General features: G+C 40.1%; 2 protein-coding genes across 3 annotated transcripts in view; one reads left to right on the forward strand and one right to left on the reverse strand.

Annotated features, from left to right (window-relative positions):
- The window catches only part of CFAP46 (cilia and flagella associated protein 46), a 70,850-nt gene extending 66,395 nt beyond the window's left edge, over positions 1-4,455 (reverse strand). Inside the window, exons 1-4 of the mRNA XM_050975976.1 lie at positions 4,170-4,455; positions 2,484-3,023; positions 2,013-2,137; positions 928-1,059 (exon numbers count right to left, since the gene is read on the reverse strand). Of these exons, the coding sequence (XP_050831933.1) occupies positions 928-1,059; positions 2,013-2,137; positions 2,484-3,023; positions 4,170-4,455 (1,083 nt within the window). The remainder of the gene's footprint in view (positions 1-927; positions 1,060-2,012; positions 2,138-2,483; positions 3,024-4,169) is intronic.
- A 2,866-nt stretch (positions 4,456-7,321) lies between these two features.
- On the forward strand, positions 7,322-21,858 carry TCTN3 (tectonic family member 3). Of its 2 annotated transcripts, XM_030241239.2 has the most exons (13): positions 7,322-7,467; positions 8,178-8,299; positions 10,999-11,129; positions 12,045-12,153; positions 12,228-12,346; positions 13,800-13,835; positions 14,173-14,247; positions 14,351-14,476; positions 15,739-15,834; positions 16,031-16,128; positions 16,700-16,865; positions 17,577-17,714; positions 21,023-21,858. In XM_030241239.2, exons 1-13 carry the CDS (start codon positions 7,352-7,354, stop codon positions 21,242-21,244), a joined length of 1,554 nt encoding a protein of 517 aa, XP_030097099.2. In that variant the 5' UTR covers positions 7,322-7,351; the 3' UTR covers positions 21,245-21,858. The 2 variants fall into 2 exon arrangements, with proteins under 2 accessions (XP_030097099.2, XP_050832484.1); XM_050976527.1 differs by lacking the exons at positions 7,322-7,467; positions 8,178-8,299; positions 10,999-11,129 and having other exon boundaries at positions 12,241-12,346.
- Positions 21,859-22,355: the final 497 nt, after the last annotated feature.

Below are 22,355 nucleotides of genomic sequence, written 5' to 3' on the forward strand. Positions count from 1 at the left end.
TGCTTAGGCTGGACATCAGGAAAAGTTTCTTCTGCCTGAGGATGGCTGGACACTGAACAGGCTCCCCAGAGCAGTGGTCATGGCCCCAAGGCTGAAAGAGCTCAAGGAGCATTTGAATAATTCTCTCAGGCACAGGGTGGGATTTTTGGGGTATTCCCGTGCAGAGCCAGGAGCTGGACTTTAATGATCCTTGTGGGTCCCCTCCAACTGGGAATACTCTATGATTCCAAACATCTGTTAAAGCTATTTTGGGGGCTAGATATCATTTACAGATGATCAAAGCTGACTGATCACAGTACAAGGACAAGTGAAATACTGAAGACAGAAAACAGATCCCACTCCATTTTAAAAGCAGCAGGAGATAAAAACTACTTTTCATATATTGGGAATTGTAACACCTCAAAGCAATACACAGAAGCAGAAGTATCCTGCTGAGCTGCTACCACCTCTCATTACAAAAAGCCACATCCAAGTATTACATGGACGTGTTACTGATGAGTGCTGGAAGTACACTGCCACAGAAATGAGCTGTACAACCTCTCTGAGGGCCTCTTCAGTCCTCCACTTCCCATAAACCTATGAAATGCTTCCCAAATAAAATTGCTGAATATTTTAACAGTTACAGCTAATTTGGTCTGAATGTATCATATTTAAGTAAAAAGTTAAGAGGGTGACTTAAAACAATCAACCACCTGAAAAAGTTTACAAGTATTTTTTTGTCTTCTCCAAAATCTTTGAAATATTAGTCTGATTCAGACGGTAAGTTTTGTTTACTCCCAAATTACTTGTTAATACATTTCCTTGGATTTTTTGCAGAGTCCTGATTATCCTTGTGTATTTTACATGACTGAAAGCAACACATAAAAACCTAGTAGTAAATACCCATAAAACCAGGCTTAATATAGAGCAACCGTCATGATTTCTCACCAAATTATCTGTAGAACGTGGGGCATGCAACTGGCCTTGGCACAAATATGCTCTGCCAAGAAACTGGTTCACAGGAAATCTTCCTTTAAAATACATCTGTAGACAATCACTGCTAATTTCCAGATATCCCAGCTAAAACCCAAAAAACAGCATTTCAAAATTTTAAAAATTGCAACAAATAATTAAGAATATTAAGAATTGTTAGCTTTCTCAAATGCATGCCTAATCAAGGGTAACATTTAACTCCTTACCAGTATGTAAGCAATATTTCACAGAGATGCATACCAGTTGTAATATAAGTCTTTTACCATTTATTAAAGGCAATTTTTGTCATTCCAAATGTATTTGATAAAAAAAGCTTCTTTATTTAACAAAACTTCTCATTCAGTTATAGAATTGCTTAGAGTATCCAAAAAATGTTTCCTTTTTAAAAACAATTGGTAACATAAAGACAAAATTCTAAAAATAATACTGTTTTGTGTTTTTTTTAAGGAGGCAGGATTTGTCAGTGCTACATGTCAATTTTCAGACCACAGGCAGATTTTGACTGGATTATAGCTTGGGGGAAAAAAAAAAGTCTTACTGCAAACTCTGTCTACTTAAAACCCAATCACTTATGATCATAAATTGAATACTAACAAATACTTCAAAATTTAAAATCTTGACCACATTTTACAGAAGTAATTTCAATTAGCAGCAGCCTTTCATCATTAGAATGGACCAGGGTTATGAGTATTGTTATTAGAGTTCTTTTGCCTGGTACAGATGTTCACCAATGTATTTTCTTCAGTCTTAACCAAACTGCTTAATGCTTAGTTTTCCATAACAAGAAAAAAACAGGTATGGCAAACATTTTTGTATCTATCACAATACACCTTGCTAATTTGGGTGCGATTAAAAAATCACAAACTACAGAGTTTTAATGGAAAATGCGTGTTTAAACGATTGATCTCCAAAACCAGAATGGTGTAATACTTTCCTCGGGTACTTCTGAGATTTTTAAAATAGTAACTGTAACAGCTGTAAATACAGTGCATCATATACATGTTTTTATTTAATACAGATAAAAGACCTAAATTACAAACCTGAAGCGCTTGTTCAGCACATAAAACATATAAATCGGTGCTGATGTTATCTGTTGAATCAAGTGCAGATTGTCTTTCACTGGCTGATTTGATTAACTTGTAAGCATTCTTCAAAGCCTGAACATCTGAAATTTAAAAAATGAATAAAGAAATCTTTGTTTCCAGGTGTACTGACACGATTGCACTCAAATGAGCTACACGATATCCAGTCTCTCCTCTGCTGAAATATATTAAGAATGTTTAAGGAAAATAATGTCACACATGCGTTGATCGAAGTCAAGCATAGTTCTAAGATGAAGCAACATCACAACAACTAACAACTCTCCTACTACTTAAAGTCACCGACATCAGCACATTAGGAAGGGAATTTAGAAATCAGGCGAAGATCAAGCTGTTTTCCTGTTTGAAGTCGGATTTTAATTTCACATCACATTAAAGGCGGTCGCAGCGGCCGCCCGTCCTCCCGCTCACCTCCGGCGCTCTCTGCGGCGAGCAGCTGCTCCCGCACCGCCAGCTCCATCCCGCGGCTGGCCGAGGCTTCGCCGCGAGTGCCGTGGGGCAGCTCCAAGCCGCCAGCGCGAGGCTTTCCTGAAGGTCCCGAACGCTTGTCCGGGCAGCCCAGGGGTGCGGCTGCCGGAGGTGCCCGCCGGACATCCGCAGGCTGCCCCTCGGCCGCTCGCGGTTCCCACAACACAGGCGCGTATCCCGGCAGCGCTCTCACAACATACGCAGACCAGCCCTCCCTTTCGCCCTCCCCTTGGCCCTCGGCCTCGCTCGAGGAGCCGGCAGGGAGCCGGCAGGGAGCCGGCAGGGAGCCGCCCCCGCGGCCCCGGCTGCGCTCGCGGGCGGGGGAGCTGTTAGCGATCCGCCGCGGCAACGGGCAGCGCCGGGCGGGCGCGGCTCGAGGGCCGGCACAGGCAACGACTGACGCCGTCCTGCCAATGAACGTAGCGCTAAGAAATACTGTCACCAGTATTTTTTGTCCCGCGTTGAGAGCCTCGAACGTGAAACCTTTGGAAATACAGCGTACACCACGTAAAGCAGAAAAAAAATGCTCAAGAACGTTGGGATCACATCTGCCAGTGCAGGAAGAACTCATAGGTGAGGAAAAGAAGAAAAAAGAAAGGAAAAGGAAAAGGAGAAGGAAAAGGAAAAGACGAAAGAAAAGAAGCTGCCTGACTGCACTGACATCAACACATACCAAATGTTTAGAGCCTCACCACTGCCCCTCACCTACTGAGTCATACCAGATTCTGTGAGAGAAATCACTGTGGTCATGAAGACAATTTAAAGGCTCATGTACATAAATTCAATTTTAAACCTAAACCCTTTGCACTTCGAACTAGACTGCAACTCTATACCAGTAGGGTGTTCCATGGGTCTGGAAAGAATTCAGGAGTAGACTCAATCCCTACCTGTACTACATAACCCCTCCCTGGCCACAGTACCCATTTAAATCAAGTAACTGTCTTGCTTTTATGAATATCGATGAGCAGAAATAAAACTAATCTGAAATTAGGTGGGCAAGGAAAAAACCCTATAGCAAACCTGTGTTGATTTCTGAAGCAGAAAGCAATATATTGGTCTTGTGTAATCACGTTAGATAATAATAACAATGGCTTACTATGGCTTACTGTGATATATCTGTATATATATATATATATATATATATATATACACGACGTTTGTACCCAAACTTTGTAACTCTTACTTGGCTACAGCCCAGACACTTCTGAATGTCTGTTGGCAGAATCCCAGACTCAGGTAAGGCAAGAGTCTCTTCATATACAAATGAGTATATGAAAGCTCAGCTGACTTCTGTAATGTAGGTAATAGCCAAAATGGCACCACCGTAACATAAACATCTAAAATTTTTCTATTACTGATTCATCCTCATGAAATACCTGGGTGTTATGATCCAGTTTAAACCCAGAAGAGCAAAGAAAACTAAGTCTCTCTGCATAAAATAGAAAGAACCTTGAAGGTTCAAAATATTTCCAAAAAACGTGACTAAAACCAAACGAGGTCAAATGTTGTTGCCAAAAATTGATATCTTTTATTTAATAGTAAAAGAGGCAAAGAGAAAGAAAGAGAAAATACAGAAAGAAATAGGAAAAGAAGTGTGCATGGGGGTTGGGGGAACCGGGGGAGACTGACAAGGCTTAGGTGGAAGCACATCACTCATCCGTGGGTCCCAGCGACTTCTCGTGGCTCCCTTCGATCTGGTCTTCCTGGCAGTGTGTCCCCTGTCACCGCCACGCCGCGCCACGCCGAGGAGTACAGAGTCCCACGGATTAATGTGGCTTTGGGCCAGGTGGGAACGCCCGCGAGCCTCCCTTGCAGGGGGCCAGTTTGACACTGACCCTTGCAAGACTCTGGATTTGTTGCATCGTGCCGCAGCGCTCTGGTGCAGGCTCTGGGGACCCTTTGGGGGGGCTTCCATGGGCCGTGACACCCCTCTGCTGTCCTTCAGTGGCTGCGGCTTTTTCCCCGGGTGAAGGGGTCCCTCCGCTGGGCTCCTCGCACAGCGCAGGATGGGCGGTCACTGCGCCTCTGACCAGAGGATTTTCCAACACACACACAGAGCCTTTTTCCTCCCACCCTTTGGTGCCAGGGTCTGTGCGAAGCCTGGCAGCTGATGGCCCTGGGGCTGTGATCTCCGCCCTGAAGGTGTTACGCTAGCGCTTTGTGAATGTCCCCAGCTCTGACTTGTTGCTTTATCTTCATCAGCCAGCCTCAGTGTAAAGCCTCAGTCAGGGTGCGGTGGTCTTTTCTGCAGCTTTTGTAGTACAGTCCTGCTACAATAGACAAGTCTTTAATGAAAATGTTTAAGTCATAAACTATAATATTTCAGTCTCTGACATTGTGCTAAGTCTGGCTGTATTATCTCCAATTTCAATGGAAAATTGCTGGCTGCTATGTAATGAAAAGTGGTGGCATGGTTTGTGACTATCCAAATCAACTAATTATGTCATGGTGAAATGACCAGGGAAATGTAGGAAGGAAACAAACACGAGCAAGTTAAAATCAATAATTTGAATTAATTTTTAAGTTAACTGAAAGGAATTAAATCAAGGAACTGGCTAAAGAAAAAATAATTGTATATTTGAATAATGGTCATATATCGCCTCACTAAGCTTTCTGACTTTTCTAAAATCATAATCCAATATAGAATGGCTGGTATTCAAGTCTGAAAATTTAAGAAATAGGTATTTGTCCTCCCAGTTGTTATGCAACAACAGTTATGATCTCCTGATAATTTATAAAACAGAAACCAGTGGCAAATTGCTGGTAGCTTCTGGTAAAAGGTCTGTGTCCTTTACTGCCACTAGAGTCACATGTCTCTACAAATGAGAGATTAAAGTAGTCATATTGACCCTCATAGTAAAAACTTTAAAAATAGAGCATTTCCTGTAAATGGTCAAAAGAAAGTGCACCAGGGAGATTACTTTATAGTCCACTTGCCTTCTATAGGATTTCTTTTATTTTCCTTGAATAGATGAGGTACTAGATTATATGCCTGATTCCAGTCCTCCTACAGGCAAGGTGAGTCTAGAGAGAATGAGAAATAGTACAGACCAAATACTCTCTAATGAGAATTATAGATGTCAAAGGAACCATGGTTTGCTCCATCGGCTTTTTTATTATAATTACTTCCTGGTTCTTTTGCACTCTGATTTACAGGTTCAAATATCTCATTTCATGTGTTACATGTTTGTCCTTATCAAAGGGCTTTGATGCAGTGTGCTTTTTTAACATGTAAGAAAATACACAAATGGTTTCCGTAACATTTCCTCACCTGTTGCTCCTTTCTTTCTGTTCTGTCCCAAGGCAGCTTAAGGCCAACTTCATTTTCTGCACTGTGAGAGCTGTCCCTTCTCATTGCACACCGTGGAATTAGTGTGTGAGCCGAAGGAGAGTAGACATATAGATTCTGTTTATTCCCAATCTGCATACTAATGTAGAGCCATGAATGCACAATGAAGGGGAGAAACAAAAGGTTGCAAAGAGATTTAGACAAACTGGAAGTATTATCTATAGACACTATGCATCTTATTTTCTTTGTTCAGAAATTGATCATGATCACATAACTTGTATTATTAAATTATTTTCCATTATCAATCTGAATAAAAGTTCAAATCAATCTGGTTTTATTTAAGTTTAATCACTTGTTCCTAGAAAGCACTTATAACAAAATCACTGAAGCAGTTAATCTACTGAGGAGTGGGTGTATTTTATATAGAATGAAAGACAGTAAATGATAAGTAAATATCCAATGACACTATGCCTCTGTTGTTTGTGCTGTCCTTACTTGCCAAAATGTAATGGCTTAAGGTATCTCTGCTCCATCTTTGCTTCTGATGAAAATCTAGTACACACTGAACGTAGGAATGAAACTAGATCGGAACAAAGGCCTAGCCAGTGAGCTTTCCTTTGACAGACATGAGCAGTGGAAGGCTAAGGAAGAGTTTCAAACAGGGTATTGCAATATTTCCAGAGCAAGGAATCCCTGAAGCGTCCAACAGCTTAAAACCAGCAAACTTGAGCAGGCCCTGTTACAGTACCTGCATTTTTGATGACCTTTGGCATGCTTCCTTTCATGAATTTGGCTTATTTGACTCCTTAAACATGCACTGTCTTTTAAATCTCCACTATATTGTGCCAGTCAGATTCAGATGTTAGGTGGATATTGCATGAAAAAGAACCTCACAAAAAGTACCCCGAAAAATATTTTTATTTAAAAGATACAACTGTAAAAGCCAAACTCTCCCAGGATTTATCTGTGTGGAATTTTAACTAAGCTCTGGCATTAGTTTGGGAAAAAATTTCATGATGTCAAAATTAAGAATCTTCTCCCATCTGATCCACTGTGTAGAAATGCTTGTGATACAGTCTAGAATTAGTGAAACACTGTGGTTTTACCTAGGCAGCTCTGCAGCAGTGATTGCTTAGTGACCCACTCAATTTATAATTTAATATAAATTATATAAATGATCACAGAATAGGGTAGCTCATGTTGAATGTTAGACACAACTGCTTTCCACGCAGTCATTATGAAATAACATGAATTCATTAATGGTAGACGATTGCTAGTAGCTGCCAACATAGAGTACCTGCAGTAACCTGAAACTGACTCTTTTAAACACGCTGTTTTAGCAAAGCATGAATTCATTAATGGTAGACGATTGCTAGTAGCTGCCAACATAGAATACCTGCAATAACCTGAAACTGACTCTTTTAAACACGCTGTTTTAGCAAAGCCCCGCCCCGCCCCGCCCCGCCCCTCTGTGCCGCGCAGGCGCTGTGGCTCCGCGGGTGTCCCGCGCTGGTGTGCGGCCATGCGCGGGCCCCGCGCCGTGCCCCTGCTGCCCCTGCTGCCCCTGCTGCCCCTGCTGCTGGCGTCCCTGCCCGCCTTCAGCCCCCCGGGCGCGTCCCAGCGCTCCGGCGGTAGCAGGTGGGTAGGGGATGGGCTTCTGCCGCTGCCGGAGCGGCCCGAGGCGGGCCCGGAGACCGGGCTCGGGCCGCGCTCCCGGCGGGAGCTGGGGCTTGGCCGCCTGTGCTTCGCGGTGGTGCCGCGCCCCCGGGCCCAGGGTCATCTTAGCCCTGGGCCGGGAACTGGGAAAGGCTTCCCGGGGCCGACAGCACAGTGGCCGAGATGGAGCGAGGCTTGGTTACTCCGTAATGAGGCAGTTGGCGATGGGAGCTGGGAAGTCTAGGTTTAAGTAAAAGGAGCTTTGGGATGCTATGAGGAGACGGTCAAACAAGTACAAACCGCAAGATGCTGTCAGTGAGGAAAATGGTTTCAGCTATTAGATAGTAAAATCTGTCTTTGCAGATTGGCCTTGTGATGCAGACCAAGAGGAGCTGTAATACATGGACACTGATTTTGTTTTTAATCGTTTTTTTTTTTTTTTTCCATGAAATGTCAGAGTGATTTTAATTACACTAACTGAGTGTCCACAAAGTTACTACAATGACAAGAGAGTCTTTCTGTAATTGATTATCAATGCAGATTGTAAAACAGCTATCTAAACTTATGAAAAGTTTATTTTCATCAAATAAAACTGTTGCGTGCTTGACATTATGCGTAATGTAAAATATGAGATTATGCAAGTATGGTCCAATTTATAGTTTGCTGGGCCGGGGGGGGACTTGTCTTTACAGGTCTGTGAGTCAAGTGTGTGTGGAAAAGTCACTAATTTTCAGAAGTAATACCCCTTATTCTACAGACATCGTTTCTAATCCTGGTGGACAAGATCCACTGTTCTGTGTGCAGTTGGATGACTGTAAGCAATCTTTCTTTTCACATATTTTTTTCATAGATTGCCTTTGCTTAGGGAATATTTTTTGAACTGCAAGTTGTAATTGTGGTTAATTATTTTGACTGTTACAGTTTTGGAGAGACCATAGTGAATCAGGGTCTGATCACCAAAGACAAAGATTATTGCACTGTTATTAAGAGTAGGGTTTCTGGCTGAGCACAAATAAGTCTTTATTAATTGCTTATGTATCTGAGATACCTTACATAGTTGGCTACACATAGAGCAGCAGATAAGGGTTGGCATTTAAAGTGTCCCACTGCTATAATTTACAGAAAGTGTTTTTCTTATTGTGTCTTGGATTCTTTATTATGTATGCTTATTTTCATCCTTTCTTCTCTGCTGGTGGTGATTTTTTTCACTGGTAATCATATATCCTGTAGGATATGCCGGTAACATTCTTTTCTCTTTTTGCTTTCCACATTGTATTTCATTTGAGTGATTCAATGTCCAGTTCCTGGCATTCAGCACAATTGCTGTGGTCTCACATTTGAGCACTTACCATTTTCTCGTTCGAGTTATTTGTTTGGGAATTGTGATCCACAGTTCCATCTGACTTAAATCTTTGAGTATTTAAGGTTGGGAGGGGCTCAGGAGATTAACAGGTACAACAGCTAGTCAAAACAAGGTTAGATTTTTATTATCTTGTCCCGCTTTCAGCTCTTTACAGATTTTGTCTGTGTTTTGCATACAGGGAAAAGCAAAGAAATTATAAGAGCTTCATAATATATAGTATGATAGGTAGTAGCACTAGAACTTTACCTGTTCCAATTTTCAGTGGGTCTCACAGTAAAGATGAATTTAGATAAGAGTTTAACCACAGTTTAAAGTGCTTTCAGGGTCCTGGGCTTTTCAGCCTGTAACTTGGAATCTAAATTTTACCATTTTCCCATACCATTTATAATATCCTAAAAGGTCAAAAGGATTCTGAATTTTTAATGTTATGCAGAGTAAAAAACATCCTTGTCTAGATTGATGGCACCAGATTGTTTTAGTCATTTGATATTTGGGCCCTTTATCTATCACATGATTAGGCCCACTGAAGAGGCCTAAACATTTGACTGCATGTGTATGTTAGTTGTAGCACACCTGGGAACAGAATTCACTGTTCACACAACCTTTTCTGTGCTTGTTGATTGAAGAACATATGGGGAAGACTTTAGTTGGGATCACCTGAACGATCAAAATATTTTCTGGTAGAAACAGGCTTCTCCCTAGTGGCCTTTCCCATGGAAACACAGAAACACATATATTTTATTCAGCTGATTGTGGCAGCAGCTTTTCCAGGATGTTGTGATGAGCTACCATTGCCAGAGATATAATCAAGCCATAATGAATTATTGTGGCCAGTGAAAGTCATGCACAGGTTGACTTCACTTCATTGAAACCATTGCTAGCAGATTAAATTTTATTTTGCCTTTTCCTACAAGATTAAATAATGTTTGGTATCTAAATTTAAACAGTTTTAATATTTTAGGTTTTGTTACAGAAGGTATTTCCTTCCAGTTTTCAGGTATATTTTGCATTATGTAATGTTGTTAATCTGTGGCAGCAAGTATTCAGCTTTAATAATGGAAGAGTATTTGATGAACTGGTTCCCAAATCAATTAAATGGCTGTGAATAGCGTAACTGCAAATGTTTTCTTTTTCAGTCTAATGATGATGTCCTCAAGTGATTATTAAGCAAGCTGCTGTATGCACGTATTTTTGTGAACCTTGAAGGAGCTTAATATTTCTTTGACTTTCATTTCTTGGAAAGATTTGACTGCTTAATTAATAGTGTATTTGGATATTAAAAGGCTTTTGTTTCTGCTAGATGTGCTGTACCTTTGAGCATCCACTCTGCCCTTGAACAGCAGAATTGCATTGAGAGCTTAAGGTTCTTTTTTTACTGTTCTTTTTTTCCCCTAAAATCCACTGGATTGTATAAATTCTTTTTGGTACTCCTGTAATTGAGACTACTGCTGCTTGCTTCTGTTGTCAGTAGAATATGTAATCTTTGAGTCTTCTAAGATGCTTTATTTAAATGCATTGAAAAGTTATTCATACTAGGATGAATCTATGTACCATGCCTTTAATAATTTGCCATTTTATAACAGTGCTTTAGCTGTAATAAATTAATACATTATAGCATCATAACCATACCATTGAATACCACCAGGTCAGGAAGGTATCACTGTAGGATACCAATAGAAAGTCTGTTTTTTTAGGATGCCTATTATCTATTCATACTTATCTTGAGTTTTACCAATTACCAGTTTTACTTAATTATTTTTATTAATTATTTTTAATAATTTTTAATGTTGCCTTTAGTGAACTCACAAATGGCTGATTAAATTTGTAATTCAGATTTCATGTGCGTCTAATGGGCATCTCACAGAAATTACAGCACATATTAATATAGCTGTTAAGGAGTCTCATGCTTTTTGGAAAGTCGTTTTGTGTATTAATACTTGTTCCCTGTGAACTGTACTCATGATATTATCCTGTTTTGTAGATCATATTAGCCTATTATAAGTGTTACTATGGAGTAATTAATATAAGGCACCAAGTAGCTTACAATTACTAAAGTTATTCCTTTTAAAAATATTGGCACAGTATTTACTCTTGTCTTCTCTTGTAACTTAATATTGGTGGATTTCTTTTTTTCTCTTTTCAAACTCTAGCACAGCTGAACTATTTTCAACAGCCACAGGATATCAAAGAATCTGATTTTGCGGAGTTCTTAGAGAAGTATGGCAGGCACTCTTTCTTAGCACCATCACAAGTTCAGCCATCGTTCTCTGCTTTTTACCGCGTGAGTTGAAAGAAGATACATAGCAATCAATTTGCACATGTGCTTTTACTAAACCTGTCTGTAATGATGTCTAATGAGAACAGATTGAAAGATTCTTATTTTATACCTAGAAGCCATATTATCATAGGATCATAGCATATCCTGAGTTGGATGGAACCCACAAGGATCATTGAGTCCAGCTGCTGGCCCTGCACAGGACTCCCCAGCAATCCCACCCTGTGCCTGAGAGTGTTGTCCAAATGCTTCTTCGGCTCTGTCAGCCTTGAGACTGTGACCATTCCCTGGGGAGCCTGTTCAGGGCCCAGCCACCCTCTGGGGAAGAACCTTTTCCTGATATCCAGCCTGAGCCTCCCTTGACACACTTCCAGCAGTTTCTTTGAGTCCTTGTCACAGAGAGCAGAGATCAGTGTCTGCCCCTTGGGAGGAAGCTGCAGAGTGCAATGAGATCTCCCCTCAGTCTCCTCCGGGCTGAACAAGCTGAGTGACTTTAGTGATTCCTTGTATGGCTTCCCCTGTGGACCCTTCACCATCTTTGTAGCCCTCTTTTGGATGCTCTCCAACAGCTTTATGGCTTATGTTGGGGCACCCAAAAGTGCCCTCAGGGCTCAGGGTGAGGCCATACCATCGTGCAGAGCAGAGTGGTAGCAGCTGGTGATGCTGAGCCAGATGCACTCCAGGACACAGATGGCCCTCCTGGCTACCAGAGCACATTGTTGAACTTTGCTGAAGTGCTTATCTCTCAGTACTTTCCATTCCTTAGTGTATAAAGTATTTCTGGTCAGCTGCCTTGTATTTTAGAGGTTGGACAACCTTTTAGACAAAACCAGGTGTACACAAAGAAGTATAGATATGTCTCTTGCCCTTGGCATTAGTATTCTGCTGTAACTTTGTGATTTCTCCAAATTCTCTTTTCAGGCTGGTGATCCAATCCTCATCTACTTTGATTCATCATCTGTATTGAGCGTGCTTAGACAGCCAATAAAAATAGGAGCCAGTGGACTTTGTGTTGATGGCAATCCTGCTGGTTAGTAAAGGGGGAAGAATATCTTAGGGTGGTTTGCTTCTGTTTTATCTGTTGTCATGTTTTAACTCACCCAGGCTTCCTGGACAGTAAAAGCACAAGCTGTACTCGGATTTTTGCCAACTTGAGCAAGAGCTGCATGACTGACCCTGCCCTAGATGCTGCTTCCTACTACCATGACTTCACTGTGCTAAAGGTCCATTTCAGATTTCTTGCTTTTGTTCAAAATCTTAGTTGTTTGACTTAGTTGTTTGCATTGCCTTCCACTGTGACTTCAGATAACTGTAAAACTGAAGGTCATTTGGTATGTCATTCCTGATCTCCCGATTGCTGGGGCCTTCTTGCTGGGAAACTGTAGTAGCTGCTCTCTGGCCAGAGAGAGCAGCAGGCACAACTTTCCCTGGCATTGTCCTAGGGAAGACTGTGAGACGATCAGAGAAAAGAATGATAAACAATTCTTGTCTTCACTTGCTGGACCTGTTGTTGTGAATATGTAGAATGTGTTATGGAGATTTGTTTACCAAAGGTGATTTCTTAATTGGCCAATGGTGATTGTGTTTAGATTCAAGGACCAATTAAGAAAAACTGTATCGGACTGTCAGTAAGGACGATGAGTTTCTTAGTAAATGTAGTACCATAAAGCGATTGATCAGCCTTCTAGAATCATGAGTCAATGCTAATTATCACCATGTCGGGAATGCTGTGCTACAACAGGAAACGTGTTAAAAATGTCATGACTGGTGGTAATCTTTCAATTCAAACTACTTTCCAATAAACTTCCATTATTAGCAAATTCTTAACGTATTTAACAGGTACTTAATTGATACCTCATAGTTCTAATGGCCTATCTAAAATTCTCTCGTGTTTTAAACAGATTGTTTATCAGAGTGTATCCTGTCTGTTCCATCAGCTTGATCAACCAAGCAGTACATGTTCTCAGTAAAGAATTAGGGTAGTTTTTTTACATAAAGTGCTATCTCTAAAATCATACTGATGCCCCCTTATTAATATTAGCTCTGTTATATCCATATAAATACTATTTATCCTGACAAATTCAAAGCAATCAGTTTACTGTTCTGAGTTCATCCCACTCGTTTTACTGAATGCTTATATGAAAATGTCTCCTCACCTTGTAGAGTTTTTCTGGTTTTCCAAGAGGAAACAACATTGTATATAGGAGTACTTATTAAGGCTGATGACTCAGTATACCCTTCTACTGGAAATCTAAATCTACCTAACTAGTAGAGAATAGTCTGTTGATCAGATTTAATTAATGTTTTCAGAACTTTCTTTTTCACTGTTGCCAGAGTACAGTTTTTCCTTAACTGGATGCTGAAGTACTTGATTGTAGAAGATGGAGTTTGAGGAATAGATCAGAGTTGTGGCACTTAAAAGTACCTGCATTCTGCAGGACATTAGCTAGGCCAAGCTTAAATTTGTCTTTTGGTATTTTAAAATGCCTTCTGTGAACTATGTCTGGGATTTATAGATTGCAAAATGATGACATTTTCACATCTGGAATAAACAAAGTAATGTTGTCAATAAATATTCAGGCTCTTTTGTAATGATTTTATGGCTTTAGTCACAAACACAGCAATTTACTTCACTTCTTATTGGTATTGTAAAAATGGTTTGCTTATTTTCCCCAGGTCCCAATTAATGACACCGTTATGCCATCCATGAAGGTCAGTCTCTATTGCCAATGAAAAGAATTTCTGGTTCTGAAGGGAAAATGGGAATCTGCTGTGTCTAACAAGATTTTTCCTGACAAAAGTAGGACATTATAGAAAAAAAGGACATAAGTAAGGGTGTATTTTTGGATGAATGGGCATAGATAGGACTAAAGTCAGGGAGGTAGCTTATTTTCCTGGAAAAAGAATGGGGATCTGGAGCAGTGTGATGTGCCCCCCAGATCACAGCAAGGAGGTAAATCTGACTTTGATGGAAAAGCAGTGAAAAAGAGTAAACAGTGCACTCTCCTTTTAAACAGTTACTGATTGTTAATATGCTTACTGTCTCCAGGTAAATGTCACTGCAGTCTCACCACCTGGAGCTCCCCACATGAAAGACAATACATGCATCAATGTTGTTTCTGAGGTATGTGAATCCTCTTTCCTTTTTGAGCAGCTTACCACAAGTTTAAAGCCATTGCCCTGTTACCTTACTCTGCCTCCTGTTATTCTCTAAATTGGACTTTCAGGTGATCTATGAGATAGAATATAGTGGGACAAGTGGGATTCAGAGTGTTTCTGTCCAGTTCAAAGTCAGCAACATCTCTGTGAACTCCAGATCCTCTCTGCAGCAGCACTTCACCATGCACTTCTGGGTCAGTATCCCCATCCTCCCTGGAATTTTACCATGTTTGTAGTCTGTAGCTTGTAATTAATTTTTATACAGAAGACAGCTGGAGAGGTTAGAGCACTTTCACTGTGGTATAGTAGTAACAGAACCCTGGGGTACAGATGATTGAAGAGGGGAGGCATTTCTGGTCTCAAATAAAGCATGCTAGTAGAAAAATCCAGGCTCAGTGCAAGCATGCAGTCTTTCATTGAAAAAATTTCAGGGAGCTGATTATTTTTATATGACTATTTTTGCTCTTGGTTTGGTGGTTTGGTTTTAGGTGTTTTTTGTATGTTTGGGGGTTCTTGGTGGTTTTTTTCCGAGGGTGGGATTTTGGTTGTTTTTTTTTTTTTTTTTTTTTTTTTTTTTTTTTTGGTTTTTTTTGTTTGGTTTGGTTTTGGGCTTTTTGGCACTGTTGTCTTTTCATTGGGTTTTAGGTTTGTTTTGGGGGTATTGTTTTGGTTTTTGGTTTGTTTTTTTGGGGTATTTGGGTTTGGTTTTTGTCCGGGGGAGTTGTTTTTTGTTTTTATTTGTTTGTTTGTTGAGGTAGAAGGGAAGATGATAAGTCAGCAGCATGGCCTTTTGAAGGAAAGGGTTGAAGCTAGGGCTATATCTGACGTGTTTAGTGTTTGTGAAAGAAGTTACTAAATTCATTCCAGGTACTTGACACTTTTGCCTGTGCAGCAGGAAAGAAAGTTACTTTGCAGGGGTAGAAATCTGGGAAATACTAATGTGTGTTAAATTCACATAAATCATGTCCCACGGAGGCAGTGTAAAATTGAGTAAGTGATGACCTCAGGGGTTGGTAAATGTGCAATGCAACTTTTTTGAGTTATGCCCAGAGTGCCATACAACCATTTAGTAGTAGAATGGTTCACTAAGAATCAGGGTCAAGGCAGGGTTTGTTCTGCAGTTCTTCTGTAGAATTGCCCTGACTGATGTGCTCACTTCCTCAGAGACAAATGTTGAGCAATAGCAGTTCATTGTATTGAGAGCTTTCCTGGTGTTATCCACATTTCAGGATACTGACTTTAGTTTTTTACCTCCTGAACTGCAAACAAAATTGGCCAGGTAAGAAAGAGTCCTTGGAAACGAAAAGTTTAAGTAGTATGTAATAATCTGTCATTCAAAAAACAGCTTGCATTTACATTTTTGAGAATGCAAATTTGATCTTTGGAGATGAATGGATGTCATTGATGTTAATATTTTCCTCTTTTTCCTCTCTTTCTTCTCTTTGTCGCTTTGTAGACCAGGACTCTTTCTCATATGTTGCCTAGAAGTGGAAACCCTGGCTATATCACTGGAGCACCACTGTTGATTGCAAACAGCGGTGCCAAGCAACATGTATCCTTTTTCTGCTATGAGTTTATGTTTATCACTGGGTTTTTTTTTTTTATTTCTGTTACTGTACTGTCTGAACTTTTGTAGTGCCCTACTAGGGATAAGGAGAAATATGGGGTGAGCAGATTGTTAAATGAGGTGAGTGTTGTATGTTGTCTGTTTATACTTTTGTTTGGCTTCTTGATATGCAGTCTGTCAGATGAGCATATTAAGGAGTGAAAGTGATGGAAGTTGTTCACAATTCCTCAGGCACACAGTACAATTTGGAAGGAATATGAGAACAGGCTGCAAAATCAGGTAACAACACACTCTGCAGTCATCCTTTCCAACAGTTGGAAGTTGTGGGCTCAGCATGTTTTTCTGTAGTCTCTCATGTACTGCTGTGGAGCCTTGGTCCTTCCCTGAGCTCACCGATGTCTCTACAGATGTTTCACATACTCCTAGGAGAACATGAATATAGGAAAGATGGTGGACTACTAGAATCATCTGAACATTGTGAAGGTCTTCTGGGACATTTTGAGTCTCTAGTCTGGCAATATGTCTTGGGCAAGAGTAGAGTTGAGGAATGAATCTTAAAAAGTGGTTGTTTTGATGATTTAGATTGTTCCTTTGACAGGGCAAGTGTAGGACCACTGATGCAATAAGATGGCTGAAGAGCTGTCAGTTTTCCTTATCATTATCCCTGCCATATTTTTCTCCTTTTTCATTGTTGAGAGGATTGAAACTACATCTGTTTAATACCAGTACTTCTTGACTCATTATAAGAGCAGAAGAAATACTTATTGCAAAGAAGGGATGTTGATAGTGGTTTGGATTTTTTTTTTTCCTGGAAATCACTTTCTTACAGGTGTTCTTTTCTTATTTCCAGCCTATCCCCAATACTGGAAGACAGTAACTGTAGTTATATACAGCAGAAGTTATACAAGACTTTTCAGGGGATGAACAGAACAGAAGACTTTGCTGTAACTGGCAGTGCTCATTCAACCCAGACAGAAGAGTGGATGACCATTCTGATTGAGAACTGCAGTGTGGAGGTAATATGAATGCAAAAAGCCAACTGTAAATATTTATGTTTTCATATCTTTGTATTGCCTTGGGGAGGTGGGGGCATCTGGACTTTTTTTGTATAATGATCCTGTGACTCTCAGGGGTCTTAATATGTGAAAGCAGTCATTATGGTTCATATTATTAGAGTACTTAACAAAAAAAACTTCAAACCCAACAAACCCTGGCAGATTTCCTCTTTCTTGAATTCTGTTCCTGCTATTTAAATGGGCAAAAAGAGTTAAATACTGAATCCAGTGTTATATAATTTTCTGACAGCCTTTTGGAACTGATAGTAGCTGGCTACTTCCTATTAATTATTATTATAATCCTTTCTGTTTTTCCAGAGTAGGGAATATTTTTGTAGGGATATTTATATCCTATTATATTTCCTAATAAGGTTAAAGTTTGTGAGCCAATTGCATTGTAATAATTGTTAATCTGTAGGGGGATGCCTAAGTGGAATGTGAAAACCAAGAGGTAAAGCTGAGACAAATTCTAATTGGAACGGCGATGACAATGAGATGTATGTAGCTCCAGAATGGGTGATTGACATGACCAAAAGTTACAGAGATAGTACTGAAGTGAATGATTCAGATTCTGTGACCTGTGTTATCCAAAATATTAGACTTTGGCCATAATGGTCCTTTATCACTTTTAAAATACTATATTAAATTGATTAGCATATATTTTATTTTCAGGCTGTGAATTGCACTTCCTGTTGTATGGTTCCTGTGGCCCTGGAGATACAGATACTGTGGGCTAAAGTGGGCCTCCTATCCAACCCACAAGCTCAAGTACTGGGTACACGGCACTTTTACCAGTGTCAGCCCCTCAAGGTATGGAATCAAAAACCCTCCCTCACATGCAGAGGTAGTTAAAGGGGGTTTACAGATTATTTAAGAATCAAGGAATCAAATGGTCTTGAAACTAAGTAAGTTGAGATTTAACAGTTGTTTTAACAGTTGTCTGGCTGCAATGGTAGCCTTCTATAGAGGAAGGTTGATTTGTGGTCTTTTCAGTACTGTCCTCACTCAGTTGTATTACTGGAAAAGATACCTTCTTTCCAACCCTGAACCACTTTCTGCCACTTAAGGACTCAATCTTTAAACTTCCAGTTATGGTTGGTATAAAGTTGTAGTTACAAACATGCAATAGCTCCATGTTTAATATTTAGTTGTCTCTTAAAGCCTTAATATGGGATTTGAGTTTAGTAATATTTCATAGACTCCACAGAATGCTGATAATCTGCAGAAGATTTCTGTTCCTCTAGAGCTTCTGAAATCACCAACAGGTAGCTGAGGAAGTAACTAATGCTGATGGCAGCATATTTGGAGAATTTGGGAGAGGAAGGCTGTAAGCCAGAGAGGGTATTCAAGGCTAGGTTGGATGGAGTTCTGAACTATCTGATCTAGTTGAAGGCATCCTTGCTCATCATAGAAGGCTTGAACCAGGTGACCTTTAAAGGTCCCTTCCAGCCCAGACCATTCTGTGATTTTGTGATGTCAGCAGGAAGGAATGTGTCAGCTAACATGACCACAGAGGACAATAAGCAGTCTTTTTCAACCATGGGTCAGTGGATCCCATTGTGATTTGATTTTTTTTTTTTTTTGATATCACATAGTCTTTTGGACAGCAGAAATATTTCAAGGCTTACACTTCTCTGTAAGGGCTTAGGGGAAGCAGCTGACACCCACCCAGTCATCTTCATGACTGTGAGGAGGGTATCTGTCTGATCTGTTAACTCTTTGAACTTCAGACGCAGTCTAAATGAGGTTTTACCATGAGATGCATTCAAACACTTGTTTGAATGCATCTCATGGTACCCTTTTGTTCTCCCTTCTTGCAAAATACATGAAGAGAAGAGGATAGGAAGATGTTTACCATCTAAAACTCATATTGCCCTGAGGCAGAGTGATACTCCCACCCCATGAAAATATTTTTTAAATTGTCTGTTACATGACTTCATTAACAAAACTTCTGTCTGAGGAAGAAGACTTATATTCCTAGTAAAAGTGTAGGGTGCAAATCCTTCAGGATTAGCTAATCAAGAAGAATGAGATTCAGATTTGATTTGCTTGAGCAACTGATGCTAATTACTTTGGGCCCTTAAGGTATATTGCAAATCTAATTATAAGAAAGCAAGTTTCTGACAGCAAAAAAACCCCATGTCATTAAAATCAGTAGTGATTCATCGGTGACATTACAAATCCACAATTTAGGATTGTTACTAAAGAGATTTTAGGGAAGGACCAACTTGCTCTATAGCCAGCAGTTATGAAGTGCACCTATTTGTAAGCATACTAGGCTGCACATTACTTTCAAATTATGCCACTTCCCAGCTTTAGCCTATAGATTCTCTAGCTGAGAACTATCCTTTAGTTCCTTTAATATTCTTTAGAGAAACTTTTTTAATTTAGACAACACTGCATCACTGGAAAGTTCCCTAAGTAATTGACCAGAAAACAGAGAACCCAGGGAAGACATCCCAATTTCCACACCCATCCACAATATCTGCTTACAATTATATTTGGACTTGATGAAAATACAGGACATTTTAAAATGATGTAGAGTTCTACAAGAGCATGCTGAAAGTTGCTTATGGTTGCCTTCTCCTAGCTGTTCAGGAGGGATTGTGTATGGAGTCTTTTTCCCTGCACTAATCTCTCTAATTTTAAGGCAATTTTTGAAGGTACAGACACTTAAATCAATCATCTTGAGGCTTCTTGTTGAGTAGGGCCTATTTTTGAGTGTGTTTATTCATTGATAGGAGAACTTATATCAGAATTGTTTGGGAAATTCTACTTGTAACTGCTCAGCAGTGGTGAATTGTGATCAAGGTCTGATCTGGCATGGAGGGCAAGAAGGTGTTAAACTGGCTGGAAGGAGGATTGTTAGGACACCTTGCAAGTGAGCAAAGTTTCCAGTGATGAGAGAAGAAATAACCTCAGCATTTTCTTGTAGCCATTTTGGAATGGGAACTGCTCAGGGGCCACCTTTGGGCAGCAGAGCAGGCCAGGGGAACGAACCCACGGCAGTCTGAAGTGCCGCTTACTGATGCTCTCAGGACTGGTGCTGCAGATGCAAAGGTGCACAAGGAATCTGGTCATGATGCCTCTTGGCACACTCCCTATAGAACCAAGACTGTACTCAATGCATTGGTCATTTTGTTTGGTTTTTTGTTTGGTTGGTTTGTTTGTTTGTTTGTTTGTTTTTAATTTAAGCACAGACGTATTTTTTAATTCACCTTGAGGGATGCCACAAAAATTCTCCACTAGGAGTCACAGTATTTTTAAGAGTCGTGAACTCTCTCTTGCAGATTGTTTTAATGCTTCCTACAGAATTTTGCTCTAAAGGCAATCTTTGAAATTCTTCTCAGGGAAGTGATTGAGGTGGTAATTTCACAGGTTGGCATAAACCAGTGCAAGCACAGAAGGTGTGCTGCTGGTAAATGCCCTCACAATGTTAGCACGCAGGGCTGGGAAGTGGGGCAGGGAGTGAGTTTTCTCTTTTGGCAGCAGCATGGTCTTAAATCACCCCAAGGTAGCCATGAAACTCCGTGCAGTTCAAAGAGCTAGTGTATTAGTTTTCTTACAACATTCCGTTAAAACAGAACAGACCTGAGGACTTAAAGGTTCAGTCCCCTGTGTGATCTTCAATGATCTGTCTCCTTCCTGAAACAACATCCTAAAATGTCAGCAATGAATTTATATTGTATTGGGTCCCTGCTTTAGTTTATTGACAGGATTGCATTTGTGGCAGTTCTTTCTGGTAGCAAGCACTTGTCCAAGGAGCCAGCTGATCTTTTATAAAAATTAAAGCTAGCTTGCATTTGTTCTAATTACTAACTAGCTGGTATGTCTTTCCTCTGAGTAGAAGGCTTACTGTAGCATACCTTAAGTCACTGCTGCCATTTTGGACCTGTCTAGCATACGATGCACAGTAGCTACTGATCTTTACTACACCCTCAATTTACCTGCCAAGTATTTTGGGAAAGAGGTCTTATTGCTAGGACACTTAATTCTTATCATCCCAAAGACATCATGCTTGCCAGTCATTTACAGTGAGTCCCTATTAGAAAATTGAAGAGGGGTATGCCTTTTGTATTAAGACTGCTAAACTCTTTTTGCTTCCCTTCTTGCTGCAGTTTCTAAACATGAGCATGGTACCTGTGACAACTGTTGTTACCTTCACTGACCTGACGGATTGGCCAGAACCTCCACGAGGCCAGCCCCAAATGCACTGGAAGCTTCCATTTGATATCTTTTTTCCATTCAAGGTAGCCCTAAATGTAGAAAGAATTTACAGAGGTGATCTGGCTGGGTATTTATTGTTGATTCTAATAATGTCTAGTATTTTCTGCTTTTGAAATAGATGGAGACTGTATTTAAAGTGTGTTGAGTGAATTGATATATTCAGGATATGACCCAGATGATGGACTTTTGTCATCAGGATTTTATACCATTTCTGTGATATCTGTGTGCCTTCTGTTCTTGGATTAAGCCATGTGGGCTGCTTGTCCTCCATGTTCCTGTTCTTTGTACGTGAAGCATCTGTGAACATCATTGCAGTGACACACTTGAGAAATGTAGAGATCCAGGGACATTGCTTTAATGAGGGACAAGGAAGAGAACGTGAAAACTATTATTCCGTCTTCCCAGAAGCCAAGAATGCTCTCTAAACCAGGGAGTATGGAGAGAGAAGCAAAGTTCAGTCAAAGGATTTTGGACCTGCTTTCAGTTGGAGAAGCATCTGATTTTGGAGCTGCTTTCCTGTTGGAGAAGCATTTGATTTTTCTATGTGAAACTAATTGAACATTTAAAATACAGGAGCTCTCCCAGGTGGCCTGAATTCTTATTTTATAAGTAAACTTGTGTGCCAGTCACCCCTAACCTGTCCTTGTTAGATGATGATAACCGCACTTCTGTGACATTTTTTGAATCTTGCATTTTTGTGTCTTTTCAAATACAGATATTCAGTTTTCATTGTTTAATCACTTTTTACATTAGCAACACTGTTGCACAGAGCAAAGCAATTGTGAATGCTCTGAAATACAGTTGAATTTTAGTGGTTTGTCAAAGCATCTTCCTGATCTTTTTTTTCCCGCCTGGAAGAAATGGGCCTGAATAGACTTTTTCCTAGATAACAAACATTCTCTTGTTCCAGATAGGAACTGAACTGAAAATGATAACTACTGAAATTAGTAGCAGATCAGAGAGACTTGTGAATAGTTCTGAAGCTAAAACATTGAATATTTTAGGAAAATATGTAGTTGTATTGAGACTGAAGCTTGCTGCGATACCTTACCTCTGGCTCATTCTCTGGGACTAGGAAATAAGTCTAGTGTTTTTGAAGTTAAAGGTGGTCTGATTATCTAGGCTTGTTCCAGGAAGCTGTTGGATGAAAGTATATTTTTTTAGCAAAATTTTTTAGCAAAAGGTTTTATTATTTATCTTCAGATGACGGAAAAATCTGCCCCA

This window comes from Serinus canaria, chromosome 6, assembly GCF_022539315.1.
Source record: "Serinus canaria isolate serCan28SL12 chromosome 6, serCan2020, whole genome shotgun sequence".
Classification (NCBI taxonomy): Eukaryota; Metazoa; Chordata; class Aves; order Passeriformes; family Fringillidae; genus Serinus; species Serinus canaria.

Coding starts and splice junctions, on each gene's coding strand:
- TCTN3 (XM_030241239.2), top strand. CDS start 7,352: ATGCGCGGGCCCCGCGCCGTGCCCCTGCTGCCCCTGCTGCCCCTGCTG. Junction 15,835..16,030: donor ACAGCGGTGCCAAGCAACAT/GTATCCTTTTTC, acceptor GCAGTCTGTCAG/ATGAGCATATTAAGGAGTGA. Junction 17,715..21,022: donor ACCAGTGTCAGCCCCTCAAG/GTATGGAATCAA, acceptor TTCTTGCTGCAG/TTTCTAAACATGAGCATGGT.